At 45.2% G+C, this 10658-nt stretch overlaps 3 protein-coding genes across 3 annotated transcripts; 2 read left to right on the forward strand and 1 right to left on the reverse strand.

Annotated features, from left to right (window-relative positions):
• Nucleotides 1–565: 565 nt before the first annotated feature.
• On the reverse strand, nucleotides 566–1023 carry LOC113881699 (histone H2B type 1). Its single transcript, XM_027524768.1, has one exon. The coding sequence runs from the start codon at nucleotides 1002–1004 to the stop codon at nucleotides 624–626; it is 381 nt and encodes a 126-aa protein (XP_027380569.1). The 5' UTR covers nucleotides 1005–1023; the 3' UTR covers nucleotides 566–623.
• Nucleotides 1024–1254: 231 nt separating this feature from the next.
• Nucleotides 1255–1740, forward strand: LOC113881678 (histone H2A type 1). Its single transcript, XM_027524748.1, has one exon. The coding sequence runs from the start codon at nucleotides 1306–1308 to the stop codon at nucleotides 1696–1698; it is 393 nt and encodes a 130-aa protein (XP_027380549.1). The 5' UTR covers nucleotides 1255–1305; the 3' UTR covers nucleotides 1699–1740.
• Nucleotides 1741–3097: 1357 nt separating this feature from the next.
• LOC113881671 (histone H3.1) lies at nucleotides 3098–3595 on the forward strand. The gene has a single exon (XM_027524742.1). It carries the CDS (start codon nucleotides 3122–3124, stop codon nucleotides 3530–3532), a length of 411 nt encoding a protein of 136 aa, XP_027380543.1. The 5' UTR covers nucleotides 3098–3121; the 3' UTR covers nucleotides 3533–3595.
• Nucleotides 3596–10658: the final 7063 nt, after the last annotated feature.

Consider the following 10658-nt stretch of genomic DNA (forward strand, 5'->3'; position numbering starts at 1 on the left):
AAAAAGAAATTTCGGTTGCTGTGCTGCTGCTGCTAAGTCACTTCAGTCGTGTCCGACTCTGTGCGACCCCACAGACGGCAGCCCACCAGGCTCCCCCGTCCCTGGGATTCTCCAGGCAAGAACACTGGAGTGCGTTGCCATTTCCTTCTCCAATGCATGAAAGTGAAAAGTGAAAGTGAAGTCGCTCAGTCGTGTCCGACCCTCAGCGACCCCATGAACTGCAGCCTTCCAGGCTCCTCCGTCCATGAGATTTTCTAGGCAAGAGTACTGGAGTGGGGTGCCATAGCTAAGGGCAAAACTGAAAATCCATTTCAGTGGGCGCCAAATAACCCATACTAAATTTGTATGGCAAGTTTTGCTCTCAGTTGCAGAGCCATGATCGACTGAGGCCCCGTAGCCTGCCAGGCTCCTCTGTCCATGGAATTTTCCAGGCAAAAATACACTGCCTAGCTTATCCAAGACTGCTTGCGGAGAGCTTTAAAAAAATTTACCCCGTTTTCCACCGTCAAACCAGCCGCGTAATCTGAGTGAAATTAGACTACAAGCAAGTGCACCAGCTATTTCTCTGAAAATGTAGGTGGCTCTGAAAAGAGCCTTTGGGTTTTGTAGGGCTGCGAGCCGGCTCACTTGGAGCTGGTGTACTTGGTGACAGCCTTGGTGCCCTCGGACACGGCGTGCTTGGCCAGCTCCCCGGGCAACAGCAGGCGAACGGCGGTCTGGATCTCCCTGGATGTGATGGTCGAACGCTTGTTGTAATGCGCCAGGCGCGACGCCTCGCCCGCGATGCGCTCGAAGATGTCGTTGACGAAGGAGTTCATGATGCCCATGGCCTTGGACGAGATGCCGGTGTCCGGGTGGACTTGCTTCAGCACCTTGTACACGTACACGGAGTAGCTCTCCTTGCGGCTGCGCTTGCGCTTCTTGCCGTCCTTCTTCTGCGCCTTGGTCACTGCCTTCTTGGAGCCCTTCTTCGGGGCAGGAGCGGACTTAGCTGGCTCAGGCATGCTGACAGAAACTACAAACTCTCCGAGAAATAAAGGGAGGACAGAGTCCTTTTTATAGTCACAACTCCATATGCAAATGAGTCTTAGTAAACTTCTCTATCTGATTGGTGAATACTAGTGATGGCGTTTATGCCAACATTGTCCAATAAGAGCACGCATTGTAAGGAATTGTGTTTGTCTGGTTTAAAATAGTAAGGCAACTTTGGCCAATGGAACCGCTGCTTTTTCGCGCGCACTGTGGCTATAAATTGTGAGCTCCTTTGCTTTAGTTATTTCTGGTGTAGCTTCTGAGTACTGCACTATGTCTGGACGTGGCAAACAAGGCGGCAAAGCTCGCGCCAAGGCCAAGACCCGCTCCTCGCGGGCCGGGCTCCAGTTCCCCGTAGGCCGAGTGCACCGCCTGCTCCGCAAGGGTAACTACGCTGAGCGGGTCGGGGCCGGGGCCCCGGTGTACCTGGCGGCGGTGCTGGAATACCTGACAGCCGAGATCTTAGAGCTGGCGGGCAACGCGGCCCGGGACAACAAGAAGACCCGCATCATCCCGCGTCACCTGCAGCTGGCCATCCGCAACGACGAGGAGCTCAACAAGCTGCTGGGCAAAGTCACCATCGCTCAGGGTGGTGTCCTGCCCAACATCCAGGCGGTGCTGCTGCCCAAGAAGACTGAGAGCCATCACAAAGCTAAAGGCAAATAAGGTCTGAATTCATACTCCAACTTCTAAGAACAAAGGCTCTTTTCAGAGCCACCCATAACTTCTGTGGAAGAACTGAGCACTCTTGAAACCTGTCATGCCTGGCTAAGGTTACAGTACTGTGTAGCCCCCTATTGACTGAACATGCATTCAGTTCAGTTCAGTCACTCAGTCGTGTCCGATTCTTTGCGACCCCATGAATCGCAGCACGCCAGGCCTCCCTGTCCATCACCATCTCCCGGAGTTCACTCAAACTCACGTCCATCGAGTCGGTGATGCCATCCAGCCATCTCATCCTCTGTCGTCCCCTTCTCCTGCCCCCAATCCCACCCAGCATCAGAGTCTTTTCCAATGAGTCAACTCTTCACATGAGGTGTCCAAAGTACTGGAGTTTCAGCTTCAGCATCATTCCTTCCACAGAACACCCAGGGCTGATCTCTAGAATGGACTGGTTGGATCTTGCAGTCCAAGGGACTCCCAAGAGTCCCTCCAACACCACAGTTCAAAAGCATCAATTCATCTAACTCTGGTAAAGAAAGACCAATTCTCAGTTTACTCCATTGTAAAACCATGACACTGCGAACCAAGAAACACATTTCTGACGATTGTTTTGTTCCAGCATTAAACCAATTTTGATTCTGGGTCTTTATCATTAGAACCCAGTGGTCCAATAGTTAAAACTTCTCAAATGTTTTTTTCAGGGCTACCTCTGTTTACAAAACAACACCTAATCACTTGATCAGTGTAAACCTAGCATCACTCCAGGCCTTCTAGTCAGTACGCAGTTCACATTTTTAAGTCCAACCATTTGAATCAAAATTAAGTTAGATGACCATTCAAGCACACAGCAACCCCCCGCCCCACCTTCCCTACACCACGCTGGGCAAATCTAAAGTTCTGTCTTCATAGGACCAGTGTGCCAGTCTATTTTGAAACTTTATTTTAGATCTTGATACAAACATTAAATGCAGATCTTGATTCAGTTATGAAGTGGAACTAATTTTTTAGAGATACTAATTTTTTAGAGATAAAATACATTACTTCGCTGTAATTTCCCCCCATATTATCTGAAAAGGGAAAAAGACCCCAGTGAAAATGAATTTCTTTTAGAACTTAGTCCCTGACTTACAAAAATTCTGGACCAAATTCCTTTTTTACTGGTGAAATCAATATTTCAGTCGAAAACCAAAAACTCAGACAAGATACAATGCAGCCATAATTCTTCCTGCAAAAATACAAAACACAAGTTTAAGAAGGACAGAAAACAAAGCCTTTTCAGGGTTGGTAAGATCCAAATGAAAATAGGTTTTTAACCAATCAGGTTACTCCAGCAAAGTCTGGCCAATCAGGATCGGATCATCTGTATAAAGTCTCGTCCTGGACCCAGTTGTTCAGTTGCTTCTTCCGCGACACAACTCTTCAGGCTATGGCTCGTACAAAGCAGACGGCTCGCAAGTCCACTGGCGGCAAGGCGCCGCGCAAACAGCTCGCCACCAAGGCGGCTCGCAAGAGCGCTCCGGCCACTGGCGGCGTGAAGAAGCCGCACCGCTACCGGCCCGGCACGGTAGCTCTGCGCGAGATTCGCCGTTACCAGAAGTCCACGGAGCTGCTGATCCGCAAGCTGCCTTTCCAGCGGCTGGTACGCGAGATCGCGCAGGACTTCAAGACCGACCTGCGTTTCCAGAGCTCGGCAGTGATGGCGCTGCAGGAGGCGTGCGAGGCCTATCTGGTGGGGCTCTTCGAAGACACCAACCTGTGTGCCATCCACGCCAAGCGCGTCACTATCATGCCCAAGGACATCCAGCTTGCTCGCCGCATCCGCGGGGAGAGGGCATAAACTGTCCTTGACTGGCTTGGGGGCATTAGCTTCCTCCCAAAGGCTCTTTTAAGAGCCACTTCCGTTTTCACTGAGAACAGCTGTTACACAAGGATAGGTCTTCCTAAAGCAGAGGAATTTTGTCCAGGAACTACATAATCTTAGTCACAATACAGATATGAAGCGTACTTGTCAAGGCTGAACACGCCGTGATAATTTTGTAAGCTGTTAAAAGCTTACTGATAACTGCTAATAGGGGCAAGAGTGTCTCCGCACTACCTGGGCCCTGTCTGAGTTCTCCTATGTAAAATCTGTAAGGAGGACTCAGTTAACACAGAACTCTGCCTACCTAAGTTAAAGAGCAGAGTAAGTTCCTAGCCCAGTTAGAGTAGCCTCAGGATGCAGAACTCTGGTTGACTGTCCCGCTGTGTATGTGCAGTGCTTGGAAGGGCAAGTATCTTGTAAGTTCTAGTCAGTTACTGATTGAATTGTCCAGGGTCCAAGGAGGGGCAGAGTATATCTAGGTTAAGTCAAGCAATGTGGCCCAGGATCTAGCAATAGTGGGCAGACCTCTAACGTAACTGACAATCAGTTTGTTTTATACAACTCCAAAAAATAATCCGGTTGAAGCTGGCTACAGGGTGTTGAACTAAGCCCTTTTGAGAACTGCATTTCTCACTGTTTAGCGGTAGCGCTGGTAACCCTGCAGGATCAAGTTCTGAGCTGTTTATTCTTCACCCCCATTCTAAGATTTGATATTGGGAGATTAACAAATCAGTCCTCTGGCTTTTATTTGCCAGCTTTCAGGAACCTCCGAACACAGACAAGCACAAGGAGCAATCCACAGGCGTCAGTGTTCAGTCACTCAGTCTTGTCCGACTATACGACCCCATGAACTGCAGCACACCAGGCTTCCCTGTCCTTCATCTCCCCGAGCTTGCTCAAACTTACGTCCATTGATTCGGTGATGCCATCCAACCATTTCGTCCTCTGGTCCCCTTCCCCTCCTGCCTTCAATCTTTCCCAGCATCGGGGTCTTTTCTAATGAGTTGGCAAGAGCATCAGGTGGCCAAAGTTTTGGAGCTTCAGCTTCAACATCAGTCCTTGCAATGAATACTCATGACAGGCGTCATGCATGCCATCAACATCTGGTGACTTTCTAGACGTAGAAGCCACAGTGAGCCTGTTTGAGGCAGTAATGTCCTCCACACCACTTGTGGGCTTATCCCATACCTGACATCACACTCACACCTATGAAATTCTAGGACCAGGAGAGTATTCTCCTAAGTCTGTGTGAACCTGTTTTATTTTTGTAACTTTTTATTTTGTATTGAAGTATAGCTGATTATATAGCCAAATGTTGTGATAGTTTCAGGTAGATAGCAAAGGGACTCAACCATTCATATACATATATCCATTCTCCCCCAAATTCCCCTATCATCCAAGCTGCCACAAAATATTGAGCAGAATTTCCTGAACTATAAAGTAGGTAGGTCCTAGTTGGTTATCTATTAATATCTTAATAGATATTAGCATTAATATCTTAATTAGATAATAGCAGTGTGTACATGTCCATTCCAAACTCCCTTTCTATCCTTTCCCCCTGGTTCGTTCTCTAAGCTTGTGAGTCTGTTTCTCTTTCTTAAATAAGTTCACTTTTATCATTTCTTTTTTAGATTCTGCATATAAGGGATGTCATACAATATTTCTCCTACTCTGTGTGAAACTTTTAAATGTAAAACTTTGCCCCTTTTCTCTCACCATATACATATCATAAGGCCAAAAAAAAAAAAAATCATGCTATTCACTGATGGTTCTCCAGAATAGAAAAAGCCTGACACAGGCAGGTGCTCATCAAATTCTATTTGAATGAATGTAGTCCTGATTTGTAACACTAAAGTGAAGAGGAGCTCAAAAGCCTCTTGATGAAAGTGAAAGAGGAGAGTGACAAAGTTGGCTTAAAGCTCAACATTCAGAAAACTAAGATCATGGCATCTGGGCCCATCACTTCATGACAAATAGATGGGGAAACAGTGGAAACAGTGTTAGACTTTATTTTTCTGGGCTCCAAAATCACTGCAGATGGTGACTGCAGCCATGAAATTAAAAGACGCTTACTCCTTGGAAGGAAACTTATGACCAACCTGGATAGCATATTGAAAAGCAGAGTCATTACTTTGCCAGCAAAGGTCCGTCTGGTCAAGGCTATGGTTTTTCCTGTGGGCATGTATGGATGTGAGAGTTGGACTGTGAAGAAAGCTGAGCACCAAAGAATTGATGCTTTTGAACTGTGGTGTTGGAGAAGACTCTTGAGAGTCCCTTGGACTGCAAGGAGATCCAACCAGTCCATCCTAAGGATCAGTCCTGGGTGTTCTTTGGAAGGAATGATGCTAAAGCTGAAACTCCAGTACTTTGGCCACCTCATGGGAAGAGTTCACTCATTGGAAAAGACCCTGATGCTGGGAGGGATTGGGGGCAGGAGGAAAAGGGGACGACAGAGGATGACATGGCTGGATGGCATCACTGACTCTATGGATGTGAGTCTGAGTGAACTCCGGGAGTTGGTGATGGACAGGGAGGCCTGGCGTGCTGCAATTCATGGGGTCTCAAAGAGTCGGACACGACTGAGCAACTGAACTGAACTGAACTGAACTGAGACACAAGATAGCCTCAGGTAATTACTGAGTGCTTCCCACCTCCTGCTTTTCACACTTCATCCAAGATACTTCTTGAATTCTATGGGGAGTAGGTATAATACTGATGACAAGAATTATATAAAACTTTATAGTTTCCAAAGTATTTTCACACGTGTTTTCATTTGTGAGCTTGGTGATAATTCCCCAGATTTAGAGAATATACATATTAATCCTTTACTAGCTCTAGAAAAGTCTGTCTTTTCTGAAGGTAGCCAAGTGCTGGGAAGACAAAGCCAATAGATCTCAGTTTGGGATTCTTTGAACAAACCCTCAAAGGAAATGAGGAGCTCTGTATAAGCCTCCCAAGGCTGTAGGAAAATAAAGTAAGAGTACCTGTTTAAGAAAAAGAAAAAATAGAACCGGCTAGAAAAGCCTGTTTTCCTTTAAGTGGAAAGGCAGAAGTTAGAGTGTTTTAACATTTTGCAATTTCTCAGTAAGGACATCTGGGATTTGGATGCTGATTGAGATCTGAAGTTAAGAAGTGTACTGTGGCTCAGTGAGGACATGCTCTATTAGAAGCCTAAGGTTGGTTGTAGAAAAGGTGGTTTTAGGAAATAACCAAAAATTCTTAAAAAGAAAGAAAGAAAGAAATTAGAATAACCACTAAAATCAAAGGCACCAACTCTGAGTACTTTTTAAAAACATGACTTGCAGAAAACGAGTGTCTTGGCCTGCTCAGGCTGCTGTATCAGAATACTACAGACTAGGTGGCTTATAAATAATAGAAATGTATTTCTCACAGCTCTGGAGGCTGGGAAGTCCAAGATCAAGGCGTTGTCAGATTTAGTATCTGGTAAGAGCCCTCTTCCTAACTCATAGATGGCTATTTTCTCCATGCGTGGAAGAGTCAATGGGGTCTCTTTTATAGAGGCATGAATACTACTGATGAGGGCCCTGTACTTAAAACCTAAGCCCTTCCCCAAAACCCTACCTTCCAAATACCCTCAAGTTAGAGATTAGATTTCAACATATGAGTTTTGGGGAAATAGAAACAGTCTATAGAAACCAGTCTGCTTTTAAAGATTAGAAGCTTAGGAACTGTGTTCATAGCCTCTGACCCTATTGTAAACCCAAGGGAGCAAGACAGCAGGGGGCTCCTGCTCCACGGACCCCAATCTTTATCTTGATTTTTATTTTCTCAATATCCATCCAACCCTGGAGGTGCTAGTAAGGTGAAGTGAATGAAAGGGAATCAGAGTTTCTGGCAGCTATTATCTGATATATTTAGGCATGAAAACTGACTAAATTAGGAGATAGAAGGGACTATGAAGACATTGGTCACATTGTATTACAGAATTTTGGAAACAAGGTTAGGCAAAACAAGGAGAGAGTGTTAGGCATGAACAGTTGTGTATATTAGAGAATACATTTAGGTCTTGAGAAAGCCTCAGGAGAAGGTAAGGGGTTTCTTAAAGGGTTTTGCAATTCTGGCTTCAAGTCATGAGCAGACAAGAGTAGGGCAGAGTGGGGATTTCACTGATAGCCCTGTGGTTAGGATTCCGTGCTTTCACTGCTGTGGCTCAGGTGTGATCCCTGCTCAGGCAAATATGATCCCAAAAGATGCAGGGCAAAAAATAAATAATAGAAGGTGTAATAAGATGAAGGGGCCAGTAAATGCTACATCCTCAAATTTCTTTAAGTGAAATAGTACATGGAGGCATAGATGGTTGAGGAACCTTTGAGAATGAAAGCAAGGATGGTGATTGCTCTGGGGTAGGACTAACGAAGAAGGAAAATTTTGTGCTTGCCTGTCTCATATTTAAGATTCTGACTTGGTAAAAGGCCAATCTGTGTTGAGAAGTAAGACTCTATGGAATGGAAGAAAAGATTTGAGAAGTTAAGCTCATGGAGTAGAAAACACTCCAAAGGGCTAGTTTTGGATTAGTGTATGTCTGCATGTGTCTTTGTGTGTTTATGTGTAAATATATATGTGTTTGGAGGACAGGAGAAATGAGAATTAGGAAAGGCACTAATTACTAGTAAATAAACTAACTTTGAATGAAGAACAATGCAAGAACAATAATGATAGCTTATGGTGAACAATCTTGGATTTGTGATCTCTGAAGAATTAGCTTCAGGACCAGGGACCAGGCTTGATCACTCAGAGCTTTTGTGTAGCAGAAGCTTTATTACAGTGAAAAAGGACAGAGAAAGATTCTGACATAGACATCAGAGAGTGACCCACTTGCTAGTCTTATCAAGGCCTTATATACTTTTACCAGACCCACTCCCACAACATACATCTTAAATCAACAAGATTAATCAGAAGATTCTTGTTAAGAAGGAGAAACATGTCCTTGAGCAACATACATTGTTGTTATATAATCATATGGCAGAAGTCCTCTAGGAGGAGGTCACCATTAACCCCGCCATAGAGCCAGAAGTTACACAAGACTGGGGAAACAGACTCTTGGAGGGCACAAACAAAATGCTGTGTGCACCAGGACTCAGGAGAAAGGAGCAGTGACCCCAAAAGAGATTGACCCAAACTTACCTGTGAGTGTCCAAGAGTCTGGCAGAGGCATGGGTTGGTGGTGGCCTGCTGCAGGGTTGGGGGCACTGAGTGCAGCAGTGCGTGCATGGGACCTTTTGAAGGAGGTCTCCATTATCTTCATTACCTCTACCATAGTTTGGCCTCAGGTCAAACAACAGGGAGTGAACACAGCCCTGCCATCAACAGAAAATTGGATTAAAGATTTACTGAGCATGGCCCCACCCATCAGAACAAAATCCAGTTTCCTCCTCAGTCAGTCTCTCCCATCAGGAAGCTTCCATAAGCCTCTTATCCTTATCTATCAGAGGGATAGTTCAGTTCAGTTCAGTTTAGTCGCTCAGTTGTCACTCAGTTGCGACCCCATGAATTGCAGCACGCCTGGCCTCCCTGTCCATCACCAACTCCCGGAGTTCACCCAGACTCACGTCCATCGAGTCAGTGATGCCATCCAGCCATGTCATCCTCTGTCGTCCCCTTCTCCTCCTGCCCCCAATCCCTCCCAGCATCAGAGTCTTTTCCAATGAGTCAACTCTTTGCATGAGAGGGCCAAAGTACTGGAGTTTCAGCTTTAGCATCATTCCTTCCAAAGAAATCCCAGGGCTGATCTCCTTCAGAATGGACTGGGTGGATCTCCTTGCAGTCTAAGGGACTCTCAAGAGTCTTCTCCAACACCACAGTTCAAAAGCAGCAATTCTTGGGCGCTCAGCTTTCTTCACAGTCCAACTCTCACATCCATACATGACCACTGGAAAAACCATAGCCTTGACTAGATGGACCTTTGTTGCCAAAGTAATGTCTCTGCTTTTGAATATGCTATCTAGGTTGGTCATAACTTTTCTTCCAAGAAGTAAGCGTCTTTTAATTTCATGGCTGCAGTCACCATCTGCAGTGATTTTGGAGCCCAGAAAAATAAAGTCTGACACTGTTTCCACTGTTTCCCCATCTATTTGCCATGAAGTGATGGGACCAGATGCCATGATCTTAGTTTTCTAAATGTTGAGCTTTAAGCCAATTTTTTCACTCTCCTCTTTCACTTCCATCAGGAGGCTTTTTAGTTCCTCTTCACTTTCTGCCATAAGGGTGGTGTCATCTGCATATCAGAAGGATGACAGAATGAAAAACCCACAATCACAGAAAACTAACGAATCTGATCACAAGGACCACAGCCTTGTCTAACTGCATGAAACTATGAGCCATGCCATGTAGGGCCACCCAAGATGGACAAGTCATGTTGGAGAGTTCTGACAAAATGTGGTCCACTGGAGAAGGGAAAGGCAAGCTACTTCAGTATTCTTGCCTTGAGAACCTCATGAACAGTATGAAAAGGCAAAAAAAATAGGACACTGAAAGATGAACTCCTCAGGTCAGTAGGTGCCCAATATGCTACTGGAGATCAGTGGAGAAATACTCCAGGAAGAATGAAGAGACAGAGCCAATGCAAAAACAACACCTGGTTGTGGATGTGACTGGTGATGGAAGTAACGTCCGATGTTGTAAAGAGCAATATTGCATAGGAATCTGGAATGTTAAGTCCATGAATCAAGGCAAATTGGAAGTGGTCAAACAGGAGATGGCAAGAGTGAATGTAGACATTTTAGGAATCAGTGATCTAAAATGGACTGGAATGGGTGAATTTAACTCAGATGACCATTATGTCTACTATTGTGGGCAAGAATCCCTTAGAAGAAATCGAGTAGCCATCAGAGTCAACGAAAGAGTCCAAAATGCAGTACTTGGATGCAATCTGAAAAATGACAGAATGATATCTGTCCATTTCCAAGGAAAACCATTCAATATCACAATAATTCAAGTCTATGCCCCTACCAGTAATGCTGAAGAAGCTGAAGTTGAACGGTTCTATGAAGACCTACAAGACCTTCTAGAACTAACACCCCCAAAAAATGTCCTTTTCATTATAGGGGACTGGAATGTGAAAGTAGGAAGTCAAGAGATACCT

Source organism: Bos indicus x Bos taurus, chromosome 23, assembly GCF_003369695.1.
Source record: "Bos indicus x Bos taurus breed Angus x Brahman F1 hybrid chromosome 23, Bos_hybrid_MaternalHap_v2.0, whole genome shotgun sequence".
In the NCBI taxonomy this organism is placed as follows: domain Eukaryota; kingdom Metazoa; phylum Chordata; class Mammalia; order Artiodactyla; family Bovidae; genus Bos; species Bos indicus x Bos taurus.